Below are 26,888 nucleotides of genomic sequence, written 5' to 3'. Positions count from 1 at the left end.
TTGGTACATGTAGGTGAAACGTACGGCGAGGGGTATTTAGTTGAAATTTTGTAGGGGGCGTTATTGAGCCATTTTGCCACACCCATGCGCAAGACCCATAAAATATTAAATTTTTCAGCACTTGTGAGGCATGTGCAAAGTTTGGTGAGCTTTCGAGCAGCTTTAGCCCCTCAAAAATGCGATTCACTGGAGAGAATAATAATAATAATAATTCCTTGAAATACAATAGGGCTTCGCACCGGTCGGTGCTCGGGCCCTAATAATATAGAAACACAACAGTGTGTCACTCCAGACCACTCTGCACTAGACAGTGGTATGAATTTTTTCCAGCATTTTTTCCATTACGCAAGCCATCACCGGGCCACTGTTTTGTCTTTTTCTGTTCTTTTTACCCTCTGTTGCCACCCCGCTCTGTGAGATAGCGGCCCACACGCCATGTGCTGGAGGCGGCAACATCGTACGACAAAGCTAGGTAGTAGACGACAGCGTACCGAGCAAACCTTCCCTGAGAAATAACAGACTAGAACGTTGAAGCAGTTACCCATGTCCAATAGCCTGCATTGCTTCGAAAAAAAACAACCCCAAAACAAAATAAAACAAAAAAAAAAGAAAATACAAAAGCTTCAAGAGACTATTTTCCACCCACGCTGTACAAAAAAGTAACAAGACTCCAATTTGGAAAACATCAAGGTAACTTACCAATTTGGTAAATAATGTTTCCAATTTGGAATTTAAGAAATAGCTTTTCTTGCTGGACTACGCCTAGAGGGTTACAGCTTCCATGAATACAGTTTAGGCTTGATCGTTGTAGGCCCTTGATTTCATCAGACAGAGGAGGAGTTAAATCTCTGGAGGCAAGTGGGATGCCTAATAATTTAGCTTCACCTGCCATTGTACATAGAACATACTTTTATGTACAGGATGCCACTTAGGCTTGTACATCAATGGAAGAGGCAGCAAGAGAGTATGACCCCCTATAAATAGTTTCTATGCTAAAGGAAACAAGAGTAAAACTGAGGCTTCTAGCTAGCAGTAAGGTTCGTCTGCATCTGCGAACTCGATGGGCTGAGATTCACAGTCCACATCAAAGGGTTTCTCCTGGGATGGGCTGTCCTCCCCGAAGCCGTGAGAGGGGATCCTGCCATTGCCGCACTCTGGCTCTGTCTCGTAGCCGGTGTCACGGAGCGCCCGGAGCTGAGTTTGGGTGATTTGGCTGCCATTCTGGGTCGGGTGCTCCGTCAGGTCCAGTTTCTCTGTCACAGGCGGCTCCATTAGGCCCGCCTCGCAGGCCCGGTACTCGGGCTGAATGGGGTTCTTGTGAGTGCCCAGGAGAGCGGCCCGCAGCCGCAGGCAGGGTGCCGGGAGGTACTGCATGTAGCAGTTGTAGGCAAGTGCGGCCAGGAAGAGGAGGAAGAACAGGAGGAAGAGGAAGAGGAGGGCTGTGCTGTTGTTGTGCTGCAGATATTCAGCTGCCGGGTCCTGGGTCTCCGGCCGGGGGGGGTTGGAGCTTGGGGGAAGGTGCTGCTGGAACCTGACGGTGCTGCTGGGGGGTGGGGTTAGTGATGAGTCAGTTTGGGGTGGGGAGGTGAAGAGGACTGTGGCTGTGGAGCTGGGAGGGGCAGGGGCCGAAGTTAGTGGAGGTCTGCCTGTCTTACCATTACCTTCAGAGGCCTGGGTGCCCGACGTCTCCTGGTTGCCCAGACCGGAGCGGAGGGTGGTGGTCTTGTGGCCTGCCTGGTACGGCGGTCTGGGTGGGAGGTCCAGAGTCAGGAAGTAGCCAGCCAGGAGGCGGCTGAAGTTCTTCCCGGCAGCAGGGGCCCATTCCAGCGACCAGCACTCGTAGTGACCCTGGTCCTCCGGTGCCACGCTGTAAATAAGGAGGCCGGTTTCGGCGATGAGGTGGAAGCGAGAGGCCTCAGTGAGCGCCGAGCCGTTGGCTTTCCACATCACCTGGGCTAGGTTGGAGTGTACCAGGCACGGCAGCTCAGCGGAGCTCCCTGGTTTCACTGTCACACGCTGGTAGTCCTGCAGAGACAGACCTGGCACTACAAGGAAGGAAAGAAAAAAAAACATAATGAGACTTTTGGGTAGCCTTCATCTGGTCTAGTCAGAAGTCTAGTTAGGACGCTTTAGTCAGCACTGATATTGCCCTGTCTTTACTCTTTCGGTGTCTGTGCTAAAAAGCTAAAAGTCTATCAGGCAGCATGGCCTGCCACATGTTGCACCCTACCTGAAGGACACTTGTCTGCATCACCATTCAGGCTCTGGATTAGACTCCTGAAAAAGTAAACAAGGATTATGTTCAACAGTGTCTAAAATGCACACAGGCTCCGAGATGCAGCAACTTCTCGTCTCAGACAGTAAAACAGGCTCAACAGGATGGAGTGGATTTAGCTGATTTTGAAGTGTCTCTTAACGTTGGTTTTGCTCTTGTTAATCAAGGCTGTAATGTGTGAGAGAAGTATGCAGAGAAAGAGAGACTGAAAGATGCAGATCAAGGGCGATGGTGAGTTACCTGTGTCTTTGGCTGGGGGTATCAAAGATATTGACACAGGCAGTAGTGCGAGGGTCCCAGGCGCAGTAGGGGTCTCGGGCCAGGACACATTCATCACAGGACAGATACCTGTCGCAGAAGGCTGTGGGTGACTGGACTACACCCGAGTCTGAACCAGCATACAGCGACCGTGTCTGTGGAAACACATGCCCACACAAAAACATATATAAATGGACCAAAGGAGTGCACAAACATGCACACAAACACCTACGAAGGTTCACATATAGACACATTTAGGAACATAATTCACCAAGCACTTCAGAGAGCATTTTACTGGCTTCTAAGGTCACACACATGCACCCTGATTCACACGCAAACTTGGTATACAACTCCACAAAACGCTGCAAAAATCAGCAAAAATGCTGTCTGCAAAAGTTGTACTGTAGACTCTAGACACGCACACACATGCTAATGTGAAGAGAAACAATGCAGTCTGATCCTTGTTCAGGGGAACTGGTGGTTTTGCTTTGGGAACAGACTTGCTGCCTCTTCTCGGAAACTTCCTCTCTGGAGTTTTGCGACAGTGAATATTAGGAAGCCACAAAATATCAATGTTAAGCACGTGCAGCTTTGCACACATGCATAACACACACACACAAGCACTCACACACACACGCACTCACACAATGCCTGACAGTTGTTATTCATATTAGGTGGGCACCAATCTGAAATCACCATTGCAAAATAAATTATTTTCCAACATCTGTGCAATAGTGTCTCTTTTCAGTGAAGCATTACAGTGAAGTCACTAACCTGAGAGGACAGCAATAGGTTCTTGATGGGCTCAGAGGTCTTCAGGAGCTGGATCTCCTCCACAATATGGACTTCTCCTTCATACACCACCGACTTGTGCAGGACTCCCTTATCTAAAGGTGGAAATGGTCAAACGTCAACGAAGGTAGAAGTTATAACTTAGCCGTTTTGGAAAAAGATTGAAAACTTGTATTAAAAGGTGTTGACTGTTAATGGATGCATGAGAAATCTAAACTGCGTGCTCATCTCCTCTTTACAATAATCCGACATTATTTGGGCAACTTTTTGCTACAAACACTTTCAACCCCAATAAAAACGCCATAGCAACCAACACAGGACCCTGCGGTATTCCACTCACCTGTTCCGGTGAAGATGACGTCGTAGATGTTCCTATCGAGCGCACGCACCCTCTCCACAACAATCTGGGTGTAGTTGACGTCCTTGGTAATGAGGCGAGGCCCGTTGCCAATGGGCAGGACGGGGTCCTCCAGCAGGGGGTGGTCCTTGACAAACTGCAGGGTCTTGTCTGGCAGGTGGAGCGAGCTGCTGATGTTCTGCTGCCGGTTGAGGTTGTTAATGCACTGGGGGGGAAAACAGGAGATGGGTCAGTCGTGAAGGAGACCGTAGATTTTACTGTCATGTGCATTCACATTCACTGCATGTGAAATAAGATATTTAAGTGAGAAAGATGCGTTCTTTCACCTATTAAAGAGTACAATGTGTTGAGAGGAGGTACGATTAGGTCACATTAGGTCACTAATTGATAGATTATTTTTTCTAGAAGAGAGTGGCAAAATGTGGAACAATCTTCAGACTAAGCCTAAATAAATCCAACACAAAGTAATTCTTAGCCCTGGATTATGGCGAAGATCTGCACCATGGTGTAGACAAAATAGAGTTCAGTCTTTATCAATCAAGTTGTCATATGTTTAAGGTCCTTACTGCTCCGGGACGAGGGGAGGGAGTCATGCCATTGTACCGGACCCACTTGGTGTGGGACTGCTCCACTGTGGCCTTCTGCATGTACTTGCCCTTAGAAAATACCTCCTCCACCGTGGTCATGTTGTAGGCACAGACCGCCGACAGACCCACATTACCCCTGGGGGGCGACGAGGACGATGGAGAGGGAACAGAGAGAGAGAGAGAGAGCAGGAGGGAAAGAGGAGGAAAAAAAGAGCAATAAGTCAAACTGACCCTTCTTGCGATGGGTATCATGATCATTACTGTGGCTGCAGTGTGTGTGTGAACTGTGGAAAGACAGTTCTGGTGTATGCACTATGCATTTGGAGGCAAAATTAAATTTCCAAAGTGCATTTAAGGGCCTATATTATACCGCAACATCCCATTTCATAATGCTTTTCCCTGACTTTTTCCTTCCCTGACCCATGCCCCAACTGTTCCCCTGCTCAGGATCTTCTAACCACTGACCACTGGGAGGTGAAGACCCCGTAGATGACAGTCTCCCTCCAGTCCGCCGCCTTCAGGATGAAGACGTCATGCACCACGTTGAAAACAAAGTTGAGTTCAGGCATGGAGCACACCAGCTTGGCCTTCAGGAAGGACGTCCATTTCTTCTGCAGAGTCCGCTGCCCCCCCAGGTCGCCCTGCAGAGGGATACGGAAGAGTTTGAAAAACACCGACACATTTATCAGCGTGGGGAGAGAGCAGCAGAGGCAGAGGAAAGAAGCTGAAGACAAAATAGACATGAGAAGAGGAAGAGAGAATGGCTGGTGTGTGTGCGCAGGGTTGTTATTATAGGGTTGTTATTATACATTAGCTGTGAAGTACAGTCAGCGATAATAAAATAAAAAGAACAGCTGGGGTTGATTTGATGGCTCCATGATATGAGAGAGAGAGAACAGGAGAGAGACATAAGGGCATCAAGTCCAAGACAGCTCTTGATGGATAGAGGCAGAAAGAGATACATCAAGATGGAGGGAGAGAAAGAGAGGGATGCACACAGAGAAAGACACACACACACACACACACAGCAGGGGGAAGAGACAAAGTGCTACGGGGGGATGCAGCGGGTATGTGCAGATGGTGCATGACGTGTGCTGACCTTACAGACGCGCGCCACCCTGGGGATGAGCAGCTTGCCAAAGAACTCATACTCCACCGACACCTCAGTGAAGAAGTAGTAGATTTTGTCGTCCTCACCATCTGCTCTGTTTCTCCCCTCCCTGATCACGTCGGCAAAAACAAAACTGGGCTCTGCAGAGAGAGAGATGGGAGTATTGGTAAAATACTATATGGTGTTCTAATTGGCATTGGTGAAAAGGCAGCCTAAGAAAACTGATCTGCTATTATATGTGGGATGCTTCACTGTGCTCCTGGTCCTAAGGATGCAGAATATTATACATCATATTTTTGTAGAAAACTTTAGAGACTTCTTCTCAACTGTTGGAAACAGTCAAACACACTTGCCAGTGCTGGTGCAGTCAGATTATCTGCCAAAAGGCCATTAAATGCAAGGAAAGGAAAATGTACAGTTTATTTGCACACTCATTATCCATTGTTATTCATGAAAAATGGAAAATATTTCCCTCTCCTCACGACATCCATCATTTGATCTGACACTCATTTAACATATATTGTGCCAACTCACCATTGAGCCATGATGTGGAGTACTCAGTCCTCAGCAGAGACTGGGATGGAGAATATCTGGAAATAATTGGTTCACTGCCTAAGAAGTTATAAGCTGTCCCCGAGTACAGCTCGCCGTCTGACAGAAAAACAGGGAATAAAACAAAAAAGCGATTTATTGTCCAGCTCGGCCATTTCACTGCTTTTAAAAATGCCAGAATTGAGTGTTTTGTTAAACGCCCTCCAAAAAATATGATTATTGGGGATTATTATGCATTTAACTGCAGGGCTGTCGACCAAAAACGCTCTTTGTGAGATTGAGTGAAACTGGCTTCAACTCACCAACCATGACGGTAGTGAAGCTTTGCGAGGGGTCGAAGGAGCACTTTCCCCTGCCATCCTCGGCCCGACCCGCCAGTGAAAAGTCAGACAGAGACTGGAAGAAAAATTCAAGATTAAACAGGCTCGGCAATTGGCAAGGGTGTTAAATTAAAGGTTGCTGTGTGAAAATTACAGTAAGCCCAAACACACATTTGAAATGCTGGTGCAGGTACTTGAGCTGGTTTGCTAAAGTAATTCTACAACACATTGCATAGTTAAATTATATCAAGACTACTGCATCTTATATTCAACACTGTTAACAAGAGGATTGAGCATTCACTAACCAGATAGTCACACTGAGGTTGAAAGGCATGTGTTCCACAGACATACAGCCGCTTGTCATCGAGGACTTGGAGCACGCGGATGTAGTTGAGACAGTCCTTCTGGAGATCAACATCCAATAAACAAATTAAAATATCACTGATATTGTATTCTACCCTATTCATACCATGTGCATCTTTGAAACAGCATGTATGTAGAGGCGGGGTAGTAACACTTATGAAATCATATTAAAAAGGAGAATTTTTAAGCGGACCTCTTTTGATTTTCCTTTAAGTGTGCACATCGTCATGGGAGTTTCTGCAACTGTCCACTGAACCTTAAAAAGGGATTAAAAAAAATCAGGATGAAAACTTGTAGAAATAGCTTTTTTTCTTTCTCTTTCACAAGCCTTAACTCATATTTTGATACCTTGTTGTTCCTGACTGTCACATTCTTCTTGCTGAGCTCAAAGATGGCCTCTCTGGCGCCCACGTACAGCGCGTCCCGCTCCTCACTCAGCAGCAGCGTGGAGTAGTTGAAGATCCCTGGCTCTGAAAACTCCATCAGGTCTACATCTGAGCACAAAGCATTAGATCACATTACTTCAAGCCCCAACTGACCCCAAAACTCAACAAGCTGCACTTTACCGATCAAAATTTATATTCAAAACTATTGAGAACAAGATTAGGATTTGCCTTTCAGGTCCTAGAGGGAGAGGATCAGGCCTGGTCAGTGATCCCACAGTGGCACTTGACTTATCAGATCTAGTACGGTGGACAAGGTAAGGCTACCAAAACACAGCTCTGAATTGCCTTGTGTCTATGTTTGGGGACTCCACAGCAATGGAACATGTTACTGACTCTCTAATTACAACATATTAGAGCATCCTGTGAGTGCATCGCTAGTTATGCCATGTGTCACTACGGGTTGTGATTAATGGCAAAACCTAGTGGAGAGTTTGTGTTAGTCAGACTGGCTGGCATTGGGTGTGCCAGGTGCAAGCGGGCTCAGGTTGCGGGTGCCGGGGCATAAACACCATGAAGATGAAAGCAAATACCCTCACTGACTGACTGACTGGCTGAATGACTGAGGGGCAGTGAGTAGAGAAACCCTATTTTGCTAAAGGGTGAGCTGCACTGAGCCGTCACTGAGGTACTTAGTTACTGGAGCTATTTATGAAAATGGCAGTGTACAAACAGAGCTTCCACCTGATGGTTAAGAGGCATAACTTGAGCGTCTGTGGTGAGACTGAAGAGACTAGGGCCTATGTCTTAAAATAGATGGTAGGAAACAGCATTTCTTCAAACTGAAATGAAAGCAAGCCATACCTAGTAGCAGACTGCATACTTCAAATGAAACATTTTGAGTTCAAAAGGACATTGACATATTGACACTGATCTTTCACGTGCAATAACCCTGAATTTCAGTTCCAATATATGTTCTCCTTATGCCATAGAAAGGTTCAACCTGTGGGCATTATTCTGAAAAAATATTTGAGGAGTTTGTCCTACTCCATAATCTATGGTGTCTGATACCGATGTAAAGTGCCAAAGATAATTAATTGGAGAAGATAACTGCAGTGATCCATGATTATTTTCTAGGGATTATGGTTCATTTCTGGTTAAAAAGATAAAGATGATGCCAACCCCACCATTATATAATGCTAACTTGGATGTAAACCTTCACATCGTATGAGTCCACAATTAGTCAGTCACAATTAAATAAAGTGTAATTACTGTTTAGACTTTATGTCAAAATAGTCAAGATTCAATTTAAATCAGCACAAGTGTATCTGAGAAACATCTTCCAGAAAATGGTTTAGCTTTTCTAAAGATATGTATTGAAATGACTTTGGAGAGCACAGAAGTATTACATTTATACATCTATATATATGTAAATGTTAGCATTACCTTGGTGTCTCCAGGAGGTGCGAGGCACAGCATGGGGGCCATGGGTGGAGACCTCCAGGAGCAGCCCCAGAAACACCCCCAGCACGCCAAATCCCATGTTAGACTCTGATAACTTCGGAACGGTGAAGTTTCCTCTGCAACACACACACACACACACACACACACACACACACACACACACACACAGGCAAACGTGAAGTAACCCAGTAAAACTTGATGCACCAGATCTCTTTCAATCTTTTCTATAAGGATGTAGAGAACATAGAAATAAATGGGTTCCTCAAAGCCTGATCTTATCATGCAGCAGACAGACACGAAACAGGGAAAGCAATCAAATCCACTTCCCCGTCAAACTGAAAGCTGGCAGAACTGCATCATCCTCTTTTAAATCGCTCAGGAGGATAGTATAGCATGCCACGTGCATTTTGGATCCAAGCAGTGCAAATGAGCTTTTGGACAGACACTGAAAAAAAAAAAAAAAGGCTCTATGACTAGGTTTTCACGCAAATACAAATACAGCCTTTGCTGGGCTCTAGAAAAGTCAACTATAAATCACTAAGGCCACTCATATCCTTTCTCCTTCATGTTCATGAGTCAGCAATCACACTGTTCAGTCCACTACAAAAGACAGGCATTGTCTCACTCGCCTCAAGGAGTCCTAGTTCTGTGTAAGCCGCCACATACACATCAAACAGTGTAAGTGTAGTGCAAGTCTAGTCCTTCTATGGACCGAACTGTTAATACTTTCACACAGCTCCGCCATTTGCAGTTTCCAAAGCCCAGATTTTCATTCCAGTGCACATCTGAAAGCTACTCTGCTCTAAAGCCAGGATGGCAACGATTGGCTGCTTTTGAAACTTCCCCTTTTCAAAACACCTGTGTGTTTGAGCAACGTGGCTCAGATAACAAAGCAGGAAAACAGATGGGCACGGGGTTCACTTCACTGGGGTGAGAGGGGGAGGCGATAAGAGCGGGAGGCAGGGACGGAGCGCACGATGAGGTCCTGAACTAACACGGGGCGATAGGGACAGAAAACATGCGCTCTCTATTAGTACACACACTGCTCTGCCCGCCCTTGGCTGGAACAAGCATAACACACACACACACACACACACACAGCTGGCATGACGCTCCGACATGCAAATTAACATGTGTGTGTGTTTACAGGCTATTAACCGTGTATGCAGTGTGTGGTGTGTACTGGAAGTGCACCTGTGTGTGTGTGTGTGTGTGCATGTAAACAAGTTATGACCACAGTGTGATACACTTCAGTTTATTGTTGTTATGGGTGTTATGTAACGGCATAACACCTCAGGCTTGAGAAAATCCCCCCCTTTATTTAAAACATGTTATTCTGCGCTACTCTATTGTTGAGGCACAGTAAGGGGCGTAGCCGTTTACCTCGGACGATGATGATGATGATGACAACATTCCTGGCAGCTATCAACTTTTATCTGATGCGGGTGTCATTTTCCATTTGCCAATTTGTAGAGCACTGCGATCCTTCTGCCTTTTAACAGTTCTCTCCTGATACACTCACTTCATGATGTGCATGATAAGAAAGCCATTAGGCTGCTCTGTGCTGCGTCTGTGCGTGTTTAACACATCCAGAGCCAACGCAGAGGCAGAGAGAATGAGATAAACCTGGGCAATATATGAACAATGAAAACGAAAGCTGCGGATTTAGCCTAAGGCGGTCGGTACAATGAAGTTTCTGAGCTGCCAAGACACCCGTTTCAAACCAGAACGGTCAGCTGTCTCATTGTCGTATTGTTGTTGACAGTAATGTTGAGGTTAGAAATTATTGGGCGAGATGTTGTGGGTTGAGGGTAAATTGAATTGTAGATGCACAGTCAGTGTAGCAGAAGTCTAGAAAGTGTAAGTCTGCAATGCTAAAACTGGATAGTAGGGTTATTGGATTATTTTGCTCATTGGCTAGTGATGGCCTCTGATATGGTAAACACTAACCACATGCTGTAAAATAAGATACAATGCACAGTCCACCCATTGAAAAACTAGGACTAGTATATGGTTTTATTCCAAAATGCTATGTATCCATTTTTGAAGGAAAAAATCCCTTAAATGAATCAATCAATATCTCTAAAATACAGAAGGTCCTGTTTTTAAAATTATTTTCTCAACAAGGACAAGCAGGATATTCATATTTTATAGATACCATAACTTGTTTTAATTTTGTGCTTTCGATCATTTTGTTGGTGTCATTTTTTTCTCCAAATGGTGGATATCCTATGGTGGAACAAAACTCCTCATATTTTGTGCTTTGGAATTATGTTTCCAAATGGTTCCAAACAAGTAAGTGCCCTTTTTTTAGGTCAACAGCAATATTTAAGCCCGGGAAAAAGCACAACAAGCTTTTAAGCTTAAGTGAAATATTAAAATAAAGCTCTAAATCTGTATTTCTCAATCCTGGTTGTAATGCACGTATGTTGGCCAAAATTACTGCAATGCAGGACACAAAATACAAAATAATCTTGACGTCAATTTGATGATCGTCAACCAAATTCATTCTGACATGGATGGAAGACTGATTACTTTCTTTTTGTTCTGTAAATGTTATTAAGATTTAAATGGTATTAAGTCAGAAAGTGATTAACTGCCATAATTCAATTGTAAGGCTCAAGCGCTTCCTTTCTCTTGATCCGATCATGTGAAAGGAGCCGTGTTGGGAGCAGGGAGGCGCTCTGCACAATGCCTGCTCTGTGCCCTGGCTTCTCTCTCACGTCGCTTTACATTCATTTGTATGAAGTCGCCTTTTACGATATTGGAGATGGCGTGACTCTACGTTACCTACAAATAGCTGATGGAGCCATGTGCTTTTTGCATGTGCGCACACACAGATGTGCATGTAGCATTCACTCAAGGCCAGTGTTACTGTGGTGGGAGGAATACGCAGCAGGCAGATTGGTCTGGCTGGTCAGGTAGTTGCGTGCCGGTCTCTCCTCTTTCTGAGAAGGGGGAAGTGATCCAGCACAAAAGCAGGTTATTCAGGTTTTCCACTGCATGCTCAAAAGAAGCTGAAGTACCTGCAGCACACCTTGCCAGAATGGGTGGGCCGCTCACGTATAGGAGGGGATGAAAGGTTATCAGATGTCTTGTAAAATGGGGATTGAGATAACACAGCTATTCACTCACAGGAGCAAACTAGCAGTCTCACAGTGTGACTATAATATGGCATATAAGATGGCATTCAAGCTATTGAAAACAAGGATTGTGTTCACTCAAAGTTATAATCAAATGGCAGAAGGGAAAACCTACTGCGGTATTGAAATAACAAAAAAGGAAAAAGGAACCACCACAGAAAAGGAAGCCTCCTTTTCTGTGGAGGTTCCTTTTTCCTTATGCAAAGGCATGAATTACACACAGATATTTACTGTTTCATGAGGACATTTATCCTCATTTTATATCATTTTCAGCCAAAAGTACAGAGCAAATTATAAACTCATAGAACATAAATCATTGTCAGCTACTGTTTAATGACCTACTGACACCATTGTGGTTGGCTCCATTAAAATATAGGTTAGTAATTAGTTACCCAGGGGGGAGATATATCACATGGCACAATTTTATAGACAATCAATGAGGGTCGCCACAGCTAGAAAAAAAACCTAATTGATTATTGATTGGGTTGTTGAATGAGAACAAATGGCCCAGAGGTAAATTCTACTGGAACAACCCTCCCATGCAAAGTAAGAGGAATATCCTCAATACTGGGACAAAAGTGGAGCGATGGTATTTTTAGTCGGGGCTTCCACCTACCAAATCTAGCACTGGTGGAATTCCATCCCAGTTTCAGCCCTAGCCATGGACTCTACTTTCCTAAAGGGGGGTCAAATACACAAGGACCTATTGTTTACTGAAGATGAGGGTAACCTCCACTCTTTCACCCCCCCCCTCCCCTCTTCATCCCATCCACATCATCACTGCACAGTACTGAACAATGGACAGAGAGAGAGAGAGAAAGAATGAGACAACGAAAGAGAAAGGCATCACTTCTCTCTCTCGTCCAGTTCTTTTCCAGCCTTGCCAATCTAAATGCCAGGCCAGCTTAGCTGTGAGCCAAGCCATGAGCCGAGCCAGCATTTCAAAGATCACACGGGCCCATGAGATCTGGATCTGAAAGAGCGCTGTAAAGATGATCCATAGGCAGGCTGATTACGAGAGGGAGGGAGGGAGGGAGGGAGAGAGAGAAAGAGAGAGAGAGGATGTGATTACAATACTCAATCCACTAAAATGTGGTCAATATGATGAAAAAACCCCAGATGGAAAAGAATTTCCTCTGTTTTTTGGCCCTTTGCAAAAATCCTATAGCGACACACTGAATAAATCAAAGCTTCGAAACTAGACTCATCCCACTATCTGTGCACTCCTGATGCCCCCTATCAATCTGACCATGCCAAACCTCACTGAGGGCAAAGCTTTAAAAAAAAGCTTCAAGCCCCTTTGAGAGTCACTGTTACAGTAGCAGAAAGAGCGTACTGGCAGCTAGCCTATGGTGCTGAGAGATTTAGAGGAGTGGCCATACTGGCCTGGGATATTTAAGACGGTTACCATGCTGGCATGTCTCTTTGAGCTCTTTGTGTTCCCCTCTCAGCTCCTTTGGCTGCGCAGGGAGGTTGACACCTGCTTGGGGCCTTGGGGTTCCCAGCACTGTGCTGCTAACTGGGCACGGATATTGGCAGGCTGCCCACTGAGGACAGGGGACTGGGAGGGGGAAATGGGAGCTCTGTCTATCTGTGTTCGGCCGCTTTGAATGTGAGAGAGAGAAGTCAAACTTATCTATAAAGGGCTTTTAAGTTCTTTACAGAATACAAACAGATAAAAGTTAATAAAACAAGGGATAATAAGAGCAAAGGATAGACATCAGAAACTCCCAGAAATGGGGCCAGAGGCTCTGTGCGTGTGTGTGTGTGGGTGTGTGTATGAGAGCACTGAGCAACACCAGGCCAGTCCACAGGAGAGGTAAGTGTATGACAGACTGCAGGGAAGTAGACAAAGGCAAAGAAATGGCTCTACCCAGACAGCGTCTGATTTCCTGACAGGAGGGCAGAAAGCTCGTCACAAAGCGCCGCGTCAGACAAGGCTTCGCCCCTAGCTGTTTTATTTCAAATGTGGAGGATGACAAGGAGCCCTGTATCCTGCGAGCGGAGAGTGCGGGTAGTGGAGGGGCGGGTGGGGGTCGGGGGTGTGTGTGTTGCGGTGAAGTGAGGGAGTCGGACATTCAGCGCCTGCCAACGCCTCCTACCCCGCACGCCTTCTATTCCTCGCTCCCTCTCTTTGCCATATAACTCATTGATCATCAGCATCAATGCACAGAGATGCTCTTCTTCCCTTTGCTCCAGCCAGCCAGGACGCCGCTACTCAATTTCTTCTGCTCCGTTGCTGAAATACTGACAGGCCTAACACACACAGACACCCCGACGCAGTAAAGGGGAATCGTGCTTAAAGGTTGTTCATGTGGGGGAAAGAAATGTCTGGTACAGTGAGCAGCTCAAGATGACGTTTTCATGATGTGCTGCACACGCAATCTTTGCCGTAACTTGTTCACCTTGCTCTCGGTGAGCACAACTGCTGCGGTTCTTCGGCGGTTGGCCACTTCACACCTCCAATTAAAATCTATGCATAATTGTCCATTCAGCTGTGTGGACGACGGGTTAATCTCTCGTTGAACCGTGCCCCAGGGCAACCAGACATGTGAAGTCACAGATCGTGTAGACTGCTCACGAAATCACCCACAGAGAAAACACAGGAACAATTAAGTGAATTGTGTTTGTTTTCCTCTGGCCACTGACTTCTCTGGAAAAGCATGATTCGACTTCATGCCAACCGTCTGCCCTCTCAAGTGGCGCTATGTTCTTCATATGATTCACTCATCCCCATTCCTGTGCCGCCACACATCAGCTTGTGGCTGACACTTCCCCTGGAGCCTCACAGGGACAAACACTGACAGTTTGTGTCTCCGCTCTCTCTGATGCAAAGGAGATAATACATTTTCTTTCATCAATAGGACCATCTGTACCCACCCTGCTGTGGGAATGGTGATAATCCAGCACCAGCAATTTATGATAATTAGTGTGCTTGCTGAAGATGCTATTACATTTGTAAGCGATCCGTCGTATAGTTTTTGAGATATTTCATATTTATTTTGTGAGTTTTTTCCCTCTATGTCTCTCCACTACACTACATTAAATATATAATAAATATATTAATTAGAACTACTAGGAACCTAATGATAATCTGATTGGAGTCGGATAGACCGGGTCGGTAGATATCACTGTAGAGATTAAAACCTACGGGACAAGGTAAAAGCAGGGGGGGCGTTTACTTTAATTGTGCACATGTCCCTTTGTCAGTTTGAAGGGATACGAGGAGATGCTCAGTGCAGTTAGGACTGCACTAACTGAAGGAGACCAGCTGTTTCCACACAGATAGAAGAACACAGCTACTAACACTACTGTTGGAGCTTCTGTCACCTACAGAGCTTTGGGAGTACAGGGCACAACGCTCGCTCTGGTTCTCTGGTGGGGAGTTATGGGGCGTTTGAGCCAGGCCTGTGTGTGAGAAAGTGGGTGAGAGAGAGATTGAGAGAGCCTCACTTGAAACACAATACTGAGACCACAGAGGCTGACACTCTGCGATGAGGACAGATGTCTGGTCCAATGCAAGTTACAGATTAATGGAGTTTGGCTACAGATGTGGCAGAGACACACACGACTTGTTAGTAATTCCCACTGAGGGCATGGAGTCCCTCTTATAAAACCAGACAGGGACCAAATAAGCCCATCTTACGATGATGTTGCCAGTTGTATCGGAGCTGTGGTTTGTGTTTGCCACAGGTTGTCAGTTTACTTCGTGGGGGTGGGGGAGGTGGGGGGGGGTCACATTTCATTTAACTGACTGTCATACTTCCATCTGATTATCAAGGCTATGTTTCAAACTGTCTCTCCATTCAGTTTGTGTCACAGACACACCGCAACTCAAAAGAGCACAGATGTGCTGCGTCATAGGCAATGAATTATGGTCATTGTAGTTCACCAACATGCTTGGCACTATTAAAGCTTGATTGCTTGAAAAGTACATCGGCCAGCTTCATGCACCACGGCACCTAAAATGAATCCAAAACGAAAATTTACTTGGCGGGCTGTTAATTTACCTGGGCAGGCCGCCCAAATATTAACATTATGTGGGAAACACTGAATAGGGATGCCAACCTCTTTAATTTTCTGTAAGGTCAGCATCTTTTTGCTTTTGTCCATTGTGGAGAACTGGAAAAATAAAGATCCACAGTGTCGCGTGCTTTCTCCTCTCACCTTCAAGGATTGTCTGGTCTGTTCAATTACCCAAAGTGTCTGGATGAACCAACACAGAATAGAGTAAAACCTTCAGCTCTGGTCCAGGTCCAAGCCATCTGGAGTTGACTGAACAGAAACATCAGTCTTCACTTGTGAAGTGTAAAGCCACCATGTCAAAGCCGCACCATGTTAACAAAAAATCATCTGAAACGTTGTGAACAGCTGTATAACATCCACTGTCCAGCTTACTGAAAGTTGTCCTGGAGAAATGATCTAAAAACTGTCATGCAACACATAATTAAAATTTAGCAGTCACGCTGCTCTGTCTTTTTAAAGATTTGACTTTTCTGCCCATCTTTCATTTACTATTCAAAGATTAAAAACATTACCTACTACAGTGGAAACATTCAGGATTCATTCACACTGCTGTGAATAGTGACAAGTGTAGATGATGCTCATTTCTGATGCATCACAGGCTGGAAAAGTTGGGAAGAAACTATATCTAGTTATATTAAGAAACAAATAGGTAGAATTAAAATGTAGGTAAACCATCAATGACAACCAAATGTCTAAATTTGAGGAAGAGAGCAAGAGCTTGTGTGAAGGCAACACTATACACGGGATGTAAAATGGAAGCCCTCCTATATAATTACTAGTTGCGGGGCCCCTGCTGAGCTAGCAAGACGACCTAAAGTGGCCACAGCAAAGGCAAATGAGGGGTCAGGTCTAGTAAAGGGTATATTTAGTCTGCCGATGGCGAGCTTTTTAAAAACAACACGCCCTTCCCCTGAGTCACATGGCACTGGAAGATCTGAAAAACGTCCCTATAAACATACGGACAAGTGAAGTAAGCTAGCTGGAGGAGCTAGGATTTGCTGTGTGGTGTTCCCCTTCCGAGTGCCGAATATGCTTCTGTAGTCCAACATTAAAACATAATCACCATGTACTTTTTCTTTTAATTAAAGGAAAAAAAGCTGAAGACTTTTACTATTGACATCTGCAATGGCAAAAATAAGAATGAGGGAACTTTAGCCTTGGTGGTCACCTAGAAAAGAAACAACTGGAGAAGGTAACCGGCTACTTCTCTTCTATTTACAGATCTGGGAATACTCTTTATTTTATGTCATCCACATAATAGCATTGTGTGTTTGTTACTGCTGGACTAATGAACACAATGAAGAAACATGTTTAGAGCTTACAAAGCACATATTGGAATAGCAGACAGGTGAATAATGCTCTCACTGTGCCATTCAAAAGAAAAATCCTTTAATAAAGATCTCGGGGCGAATACTGATAATGTATCCCAGGGTCGCATGGCAGCCACCGTTTACAGTGAAGTCATAAGCCTTTCACTTAATGTAGTTTCCTTGAGGCGAGTGTGATGCCAGCCAGGCCTTGGGGAGCGTAATATGGGACTATTTTAGGAAGCTGCAAAAAGCTCAGCTGAAGGCCTTGTGGTCCCCGGTTGGTGAATGGTCATATTGGTGCTAGTTTCCTAAATAGCGATAGTCAAGGTTAGGTGACTTGTGGTCCCAGAGTGGGAGAAATCTCTGGGTCTGGGTTTGAAATCAACTGATGTGGGGGAAAAAAACAATATATAAAATCTATTACCCTTTATTAATGTAAGTAATGTTGCTAAACTTAAAATTCTTTTGTTGCAGTGGTTGAAAAAATAAATGAATTAAAAGAGATACCTGCAGTCTTTCAAATGACACTTGCTGGGTTTCCCCACCAGTTGACGGAACATTTGATGGGGCTGTAAAACGTCGCTAAAAACCCTGCTATATATTCTCACTGTGCAAGTGTGCCTTTAAAGAGCGCTCTTTTCTCTTCTGCTTTTCTCTCAAAGCTGTCTTTAGCAGGCACTGATTTCATGGTGGTGATTTTGGCCGGCGGAGACAAAACCCTCCTTTGGGGTGCTGTGTGAAAACTCGCCCCATCACCCACTGGCTGCCACAACACTTCCAGTGTGTCCTCCTGAACTTGGCACGCCTGGAGATAAAACACTAATTTCACCGTTTTCTCCATGGGACCGAGAGGGATAAATAACACAAAGGCATTCCTACAATTTTGAAATGCGGATCACACAGATTTCTCGTGATCTGATGGGCAAAGTTACAAAATGCTGCAACTGCAACACCTTCGTTTGTCCTTACGGTCATGAAAATGAATGAATGCATTTACGAACATTTGGTCACTGAACCCACAGCGTCCAAATAATTAAAAATCAGCTTCTTCGGAAAATATAACATTAATTCATCATATAGAAATTGAAGAAAAAATGCATGAGCAGCAAATACAAAAAAACAGATCACTGGGAAACAGGTGTTGGGTATCAGAGCAAGGGCGAGGGCAAAGGTGGGCAGAATGGAAGGGATTTGTGCGTGTGTATATATATATTGTTATCTGTCACCAAAAGATTGTTAGATATAATTAAAACATGGATCATCAGCTGTCATCCCAGCACGTCTAAAAGCTGTGCAATACGCAGAGCGAAGAGCAAAGGAATCACAACTTAAAAGAGGAAAATAAATCACAACTCAAGGTGAAGAAAGATAACCAACTGATTGGCAAAAGAGGGAAGTATCATTGCAAAAAAACAAAATCAAATCTTGGTGTTTTTCCCCACAAGCACCAAAGCAAAAGGGAATCGGTGTTGGGTTGCCCAGGTGTGGTCATGCAGGGGGGATAAAGGGGAGTAAAGCCCTGAGGCGGGAACAGGGGCGCTGGGAGAAGCATGCAGCATTCGTGTTGTAGCATGCAGCCGCGAGCAGCGCAGTGTCGGGCTTAATGGCAAGAGGGGAGGAGGAGGAGGAGGGGGGAGGAGTAGAGTTTCTGACCTGTGGCTCCTCAACAAGATGCGACGCTCTTCCTCTGGAGAGAATTATAAAATCCTCAAGCTAGGGAGGGGGGGAGAAGACAGAGAGATCAGACATGACAGTTATGTGGGGTGTGGGGGCGTGTGTGTGTGTGTGCGCGCTCTATGAGAGGGAGAAAGTGGCGTGTGTGTTGTCATCTTTGTCTTGTATGTTGTGCTTCATGGTCTGCGTCAATGTGTGTTTTTAAAACCCTGTCTGTGAACCAAACCCTTGTGGGACAATAAAGTATTGTAGAGTGTGTGTGCGTGTGTGTGTGTGTGTGTGTGTGTGGTTAGCTGTCACAAGACCATGGTTAGACAGATATAATGAAGGCAACAATGAAAACACGTAGCACAATAAATCATCATAAAATAACACATTATACCAAAAAACATGATGCAAAAACATCACCTGCCCATCCACACACTCTCTCTCTCTCTCCCTTACACACACACACACACACACACACACACACACACACACACACACACACACACACACACACACACACACACACACACACACACGTATGGTGTATACGCATTCCGGAAAAACCCCAAAACAAACAAATCAAGTAATACAAGAACTTTTAAATATTGTCTAACCACTTAGCCACAGATCATATGATGTCTGTCTGGCATTCAGCGTACTGTGCTGACTTTTTATAACCAAGGACAAATTAATTGTAGGCAGCCAAATGATAAACATTATCTTGTGTGAATACCACTGGAGGCACCTGAGGTGTGCGGCCGCTGTATTCATTTCATTTCTCCTTGTCTAGTGCCGTGGACTGGCTGCTCTGCTTTGGCCTAATACCATTTTGCAGCCTGTCTGGGTGTGAGTGAGAACGTAAAGCTGTGTGCAGCCATGCTGTGGATCCACCAGCTGTAAGTATTGTCCGGCTGAAAGTGAAAGCGCTCTCCATTCACACTGGTTGAATTATATCTGCTCTGTGTGGGCCGGTCCCACGAAGGGTCTGCCATGGCAAAGCCTTACTTCTATGTAACTCATTATGTTTTGAGAACAGGCTGCACAATTTAAATGGTTATCATTTTTATTGTGATTTTACAGGGAGTGCAAAAGAAAGATTTTTTTTTGTGTTACCCAAAATGTTGTTAGTTTAACTGTTTATTAGACTCTGTCCCTGTTAAATAATTAATTTACCATAATACGAACCTAATGATTGTCAGTCGCGTTTTTTCTACTTATGCATCATTGTCTAGTGCTTTTTAATTTGTCAACACATTTTTGTTTATAAATGTTAGATAAGATGTCATTTTCCCATGGAACAGGGATCCAACAACTTGTCATCATTAACATTTTGCCTTTAAAATTTGGAACAATGCGAACACTGGAGATGTGCATCACAATACGTTTTATAATGAGCCCTCTCAACAAAGAGAACAAAGACTTTAGTGAATATTACGCATCAGGCAACAACAGAACAGAAATTGTCAGTTGGAAAAATTCGCTGTTCATTTTTTTTTTTATTCTTGCAGGAAAACAAAATTTTACATGGGAAAGAAAAGGGAGGGAGAGTAGGAATCTTCTCGGTGCCGTCGTGACAGATGGCTGGCCCTCCATTCACAACACTTTCCGTTAGTCTGTTCCCTTAGACTGCTTCCCTGAGCAAAATGAAAACCCTTAAAAAGGCTGAATACATTCTCCCTACACAAGTACACAGGCTTTATTCCCACACTGCTCTCCAATCCAAATAACCCTGTGTCAGCAGAACGTATGGGCTCACCTACTCACTTTGCCTTCTGACAGGGTTTAGTGTGTGTTAAAAAGCACCAGTGGGTAATGGTTTACAAATTAACTATGACTAGGACCCATGAACCACAAATAATTTTCAATTCATCTTTAGCTATAGTAAAGATAAATATAATAATACGCCTAATACTAGTAGAACGACAAATAAAATGCCAAGCCAATAGAATAAGGCTGTTGTCAGTGTCAACGTCCCTGGCTATGCAACAAAAATCATTATCCCAGAACAAGGAGACAATCTTCCAGACAAGCGAATTCAGGTCACACAAATCAACCCAAATATGGAGATTCATTAGCATTTGGTTGGTGGGGTACGCTACTGTAATGCAGCCCCCTCCCTCCTCTACTGTAAAAAAGAGAACAATCAGATTATTTCACGCAGAGATGATAACCGAGGGCTTGGAGCCAAAGGGGCATATTTTGGGCGAATATGAGTATTATATATCAATTGAAAGGTCTCAGTGAGATCTTTTCAGTGCCAAAAGGACACAACTGAAATCATGACCCATAAGTTTTAATTAAACAAAAACTGAAAGCCGTAACAGTAAAAGTAGGGTTTTGTTTGCTGCCAAAAGGGCGTAACTGCACTTACTCCCTTTTGACACCAAGCAAAACCCCACTTTTGACACTGAACAGGCATTGTGGATAGAGGATTCTAACAGCACTTAGGTCAACTCAAAATGCATGCTGACGTAAGTAATGCTAGCATGGCAGCATGATCACATCATTTTTAGTATCCTATTCATATCCTAATTAATATTCTAGGTCAATATTAGATGAATGTAAATATGTTAATATTCCCATGAAATACTTAGGCCTATAGATTCAAAATGTTATTTTATAATGTTAGGAGTGTGAACTGGTCAAGATGAGCTCTGATAGTAAGACTGCTGGTAGTTGAAGTTATCCCTCAGTGTTATGAGTGTGAGGAGTTTTACAGGTCTTTGAATGTGTCCCAGGACACATCAATAAGTGATGAAGGACCTACAATAATGTATTATACCAGCAAAAGAAAAAAAAAAGTAGTAGTTTAGAATCAAAAGTAGTTTCTTATGTCTATAGAGGTTTATTAAAAAGGTTTATTAAAAGTTTTTAACAGAAAAAATGTATCTGTCATATCAATTATCAATTTGATATGCTCCATGTAGCTACAATTTTAAAGGCCTTGGTGAAAGTTGCTGAGCATTACTTCAAGATAAAGATATTCATTCTGATCTTGTTTTATATTTTAGTGTTGATTGAAGTGTAATTGCTAGATTTGTATTAAAATGAATGTGTTTTACAATTGTTTACTTACATACGCCCATATTCTGCATGGCTGTATTGGGACAATGTTTGTGCCAAAAAGGCGTATTTCACTCTTTTGCCATTTTTAAAAAAGTTAACAAATATAATTCAACTTAAACTGTAGCAGTATTGTTTTTATAGTAATGCTCAATCTGATAACACAAAAAGTTAAAATATTGTGCTTAGTATGTGGTAACGACAGCTGATCTAAGTTTGATCAAAATTTGTTTTGGCTCTCCTGTAAAATCTACTATAACGCACTTATGCCCCTTTGGCTCCAAGCCCTCGATACATACCAGACTACAAAAATGGACAATTCACTTTCAAATGATCACATTCAAAACAAAAAAAAGCTTTGTTTTTGCATGAAAAAAAATCTTTTTCCTTCTCAAGTTTCAAATGTATTAAAGATCGCAAGTTGACCATAATATAGCGTAAATGCATGAGTTGGCCATGGGGAATATTTACTCATATCAAGGCTGCATATTGCATTCCTGTCATGCGTATAGATTTTAGTTTACCGTAAGTAACAGCGCATTAGTTCACAGTATCAGTTTCATGATTCTTGTGGCCAATGAAGCTGTCCATTTAGATCAAGGTCAAGAGGCACGCATGCTGGTTGCAGTCTGTAGCCGCTTCCAGACAGTGAAATCAAAGACGAATGGGCCTTCAACAGAGACAATGGATCACCCCATTTCCCTTCCTATACACCCTCCCACTCTTCAATCGCTCCCTCAATCACTTCTTCACACACACACAAAACATATATGCATGCAAGCACACATGCACAGCGCAACAAGTCGCTGCCTCTCGCCCTCCTCTGACAGCATCAATAGAGCACAGGGAGAAGATGACAGTGGCGCAAGATTGATGAACCGCGGGCCATAGGTCGCATCCCCCTCGACATCCTAAGGAAGCACTTTGACTTGGCTTCCCTCCGCTCCCACAAAACCCTGTGACAGCTGATACAGAGTCTTCACTATGCACCCACAAAACCCCACTGACACCACGTCTTCAGATGTCTCAATTCAGGACGTCCCGAGTGGGTGTCGGGCCTGGGCAGGAGCCCAGCGGAGCCCCGCACCACGCCCTCGGTGACACGGCGGTCTGGAGAGGGGAAAGAGAGGAAGTGGAGATGTCACGGGGTCTGGGTCTGTTAATTGATGAGCGGTCTTGAATGAGGACGGGCTGAGCCTGCTCTTTAAAAGACTCTGTCAAGCCAGAACAAATTTATTAATGGTCCCTACTTCAGAACCTCAGCCTATGGTAAACATACCGACAGGACGAGCTATAGAGCTCACTCCACCGTGACACCTTATTTCCCAGCGCGTTGAAAAAGCTCTGCAGCTTGAGCTCGAGTCGATGTCCCATGACCACCACAACTCTACGTCTCTTATTGAGAGTCTATGTAGCACTTAAGCTGGTCAATTTAACCCAAACATTTTGAACCATCTCTTGACTAATCCTTATATTCAGACTACCCCTTGCCACTCTACAGGGTGCAGCTTAGGATCAAGCATTTTGGTGTGTAGTAGTTAAACCTTAACTAGCCGGTATAAGGAGTATGAGCATTTCTGCCTAAGTGACAGGTAGAGGGGCCTTGACCTGCTTCTATATGTAGCTTTGGATCCCCACTCCCCCGAGGCTGACATGAATACACACATGTGAGACTGGCTGACACCGATATACAAAGAACGCAGATATAGAATGGGGAAAGTCCACTCATCTCTCTGACTGTGTGGTCATTCCGGTAAAACCCCCTCCCTCCTCTGCCTCCCCCTATACACACACACACACACTGTCCAAGCCACCAAATAAACACATACACACACACACACACACACACACACACACACACACACACACACACACACACACACACACACACACACACAGACACACACTGCATTCTCATCTGCGCAGTCACCCTTACTGTCCGTCTATAAACATCCCAACTGTCTGACAGGACTGTCACCATGCACCGCCGAGGGAGGGGGAGGGAAGGGAAAATGAGAGGGAGAGGGGAAGAAAGAGAAAAGAGACTTGGGCATGAGAGAAGATATTTGAGTGGAAGTTAATAGAGTGCTATAGGTTGAGAGGGGGAGAGAGGACAAAAAGGGAAAAATGTGGGGGAAATGAGTAGGAGGCGCATCCTCACTGAAGAAACCGAGGGACAGAACGGAAAAGACGCATAAAGTAACATGATAGTAACAGTAATGGGATGGTTCGAGGGCCGAGGGAACTACAAACTCTGTTTAGTTACTCAATTACTGACAGGAGGGACTGAGTTAGAGGTGCCATTCACAGCCAAGAGCTTTCCAAATCCACCTGGGAACTTGTTTTAGACAAACTTTGGCAGACGCTTACTATTTGTTTGTGTGTTTCATCCATCGCTTGAGTATGAAAGGCCCAAAGCCATCTGTTTTTAACTCGGTGTAGTGGCAGTTCACCAAAACTACATTCTCTCTGTGCATTTGGGGTATCGCCTTTCTGGCCTACTTTCATCATTGACGCGATACAATGAGCCCTGCTACAAATCTTTTAGAAAGAAAAAAAAAAAAAACTAGGTGAAATTCCTGTTCATTCAATTCCTGGATAGAGGGTGCATGGACTCTGTACTTTTGCACACAATCATACACACACACACACACACACACACACACACAGCAGTGTGGTGAAGAGGATTATGCGGGCTTGAATTTCAACAGAAAGAATCCCAGTCTACAAGTATTACAGAGCAAATCTGGCTTTAGAAACTTTCTTCAACAGAGATCATCCTGGTACAATAGGAAGCTGGACTTAAAATCCAACAAATAAAACACATTCATTTTCTAGCAGCCTCCACACAAGGGTTAAAGAGCACATTTGCAGATGGATAGCAATCTTCAGAATCAATATCAACATTTATTTGGTACATATCCAGACAGAAAGATCATTTATCCAAGCAGATGGAAACGCGCGTGCATGTGAGTGTCATAGGTACTTTGTTGGAAGATAACGGAAATTCACAGATTTCGAAGAACCTAAATGGCAAACATCAAGTATTCCGCTTGTTTTAGATGCGTCTCCAGGCCGACTTGTATCTGGGAATACCAATTGGAATGCACATATCTACTGGAATGTCCACTGATATCCCGCTATGTGTAAATGTTTGCTCATGAGCGAGCTAGAAGAAAAATGAGCCACTTGTCTGTGTGTGTGTGTGTGTGCGCATGAGAGCGAGAGAGGGGGAGAGAAAATAAGTAGCCCTCTTCTTCTGCCTTTGTATGAATCTTAAGTAGTCCCACGTTGAGGGGGGCTTTGTTCGCCGTCACTGTCGGGGGGCACGTCCTCCAACTTCTCCCTCACTTCCTTTTGGCATAACATTTATCATTCTTCTCCCCCAACTAACAATCATCCTACAACATGGACTAGCAACTAGCGCACAACGAACCAAACCCCCCCCCACCCTGCCCCCACCCCGGTTGCTTGGATACCTTTGATCCGATGGGACAGCTTGTCAACAACATCATCACTTACTTAGAGACTCGTAACCTTCACAACAGTTTTGATTCATCCCACATGGACGAACAGAGACTTCCAACAACAAAAAAAAATATCGCTGCATCTCTCGTTGGTTTTCAAAAGAAAGTTTCCAAGAACATCTTTTTCTTGTTCGCCCTTTGTGTTGCATCCAAGTCATTTAAAACTTCAAGCCTGAACATTCGGCTCCACAAAAATTGCTATGCATCTAAAAGTGAACGGCTGAAGCGGTAAAACCTTCTAATTTGCAAGACAAATTCCTTTCTGGGCAAATTTAGCACTATCCTACTCTACTTAACCAACTAGATTCAATAGATTTTATCGTGACATTATAGTCTGCTGGTGGCGTGTTACACAGAAAGATAGCGTGCCGAGCCTGTGCTGTCGTTCAATATCCTCCACCGAGTGACTCACCAGGCCGCACTGCATGTCTTTCAGGAGTTAACATCTCTCTCCCAAAGAGGGTGAACAGGTGCATCAGAGAGAGAGCGAGAGAGAGAGCGAGAGAGCGAGAGACAGAGAGAGAAAAAACCTAAAGGGCAGCGCTGGCAAGGCCGATCATAGCTAATCACTAAGAAAGGCATCACAAGTTCATACTGAACTTTGAATCATAGTGTGGTCATCAACCAAGATAGATTGGGGAAACTTCCCTTTACACATATACACCAACTGCCACATCGCTCTGTACCACTAAGACAGTGTCAGTGCTGCTAAATTATTTTGAAAGCAACCTAATTGTCTGGTGGAGCAGCCTAGTTGTTAAATGGGTTGTTCCGTTAAAATTGCCCCTTTAAGTTTCTGTAACCCGAGCATTCCAATGCACAGCTACACATATGCCTGGCCTTTGCCATGTTTCCCCTATCCCAGTCAGCTGACTAGCATGCACCACTTATTCTAATCACTGGCTGCAGATTATTTTGCTTACTGCGTCCCAACTATCCATTCTGTCTGTGGATCAATTCAGCCAAACACTGGAATGAGAGAGAAAGACAAAGTTGACAATAGAGACAAAAAGGAGATGCAAGCGTAGAGAACTGGCTCAAAATGAAAAGGGGAAAGGGAAGAGATGGGGGGAGCGGCAAAGGAAAAGAGCAAGGGGGAAGAATACAGGGACGGAGAGAAAGGAAGATGGCAAGAGACAGTATGGCAGAGGTTCAAACCCGAACTCCGAATGACTGCGTTTTGTCAGGAAAAACAAAGCAGCAGCAGCAGCAGAAACATACCAGCAGAGCAAACAAGAATGCAAATCAGCCCTGATGCAAATGTCATACGTCTTCAGGGGCGAAACAGACACAGTCTTTATACCAACCCCCCACCACAGCACGCTTTCCTCTGTGCTATCAGAAAACCCCAATTCTCCTCCACTTCTGTGCTGAGCCACACTCACACAGACGCTTCCAGCAGGCAGTTCCACACAGAGCGAGAGGAGCGTAATTACAGGAGACACACAGGAACATTGTGACTACATCATCTTCTTACTTCACACTGGACACAAGGGCAGAGGACAGCGGGCTCTTTCTGCACACGTGAACACAAACGCACACAAACACACACACACTTGGGGAAAGACAAAACACTTACTTGTCTGTCATGGCGTCAGCTAGCGAATACTGGTTCATGAAAACTCTTTGCAGTTTTCTTCACAGAGTTGGAAATGGGTGAGGGTGCAGCCCAAGGCTAACGTCGCAACGCCGTT

The 26,888-nt window shown here is 44.3% G+C and overlaps 1 protein-coding gene across 2 annotated transcripts; it reads right to left on the bottom strand.

Annotated features, from left to right (window-relative positions):
- sema4d (sema domain, immunoglobulin domain (Ig), transmembrane domain (TM) and short cytoplasmic domain, (semaphorin) 4D) lies at positions 1–26,888 on the bottom strand. 2 transcript variants are annotated; one of them, XM_071896763.2, is made up of 16 exons: positions 26,774–26,888; positions 18,596–18,655; positions 8,446–8,579; positions 6,965–7,110; positions 6,810–6,872; positions 6,559–6,657; positions 6,236–6,329; positions 5,916–6,032; positions 5,370–5,521; positions 4,736–4,911; positions 4,250–4,406; positions 3,666–3,888; positions 3,308–3,420; positions 2,516–2,688; positions 2,231–2,277; positions 1–2,045 (listed from the first exon to the last, which is right to left on the bottom strand). In XM_071896763.2, the coding sequence occupies exons 3-16, from the start codon at positions 8,540–8,542 to the stop codon at positions 1,027–1,029; spliced, it is 2,676 nt and encodes an 891-aa protein (XP_071752864.2). In that variant the 5' UTR covers positions 8,543–8,579; positions 18,596–18,655; positions 26,774–26,888; the 3' UTR covers positions 1–1,026. The 2 variants fall into 2 exon arrangements, with proteins under 2 accessions (XP_071752864.2, XP_071752865.2); XM_071896764.2 differs by having other exon boundaries at positions 6,559–6,654.

The sequence above is a fragment of the Centroberyx gerrardi genome, chromosome 2, assembly GCF_048128805.1.
Source record: "Centroberyx gerrardi isolate f3 chromosome 2, fCenGer3.hap1.cur.20231027, whole genome shotgun sequence".
Classification (NCBI taxonomy): Eukaryota; Metazoa; Chordata; class Actinopteri; order Beryciformes; family Berycidae; genus Centroberyx; species Centroberyx gerrardi.
The sequence above is the reverse complement of the archived record's forward strand: the minus strand, read 5'-3'. Positions and strand labels throughout refer to the sequence as shown.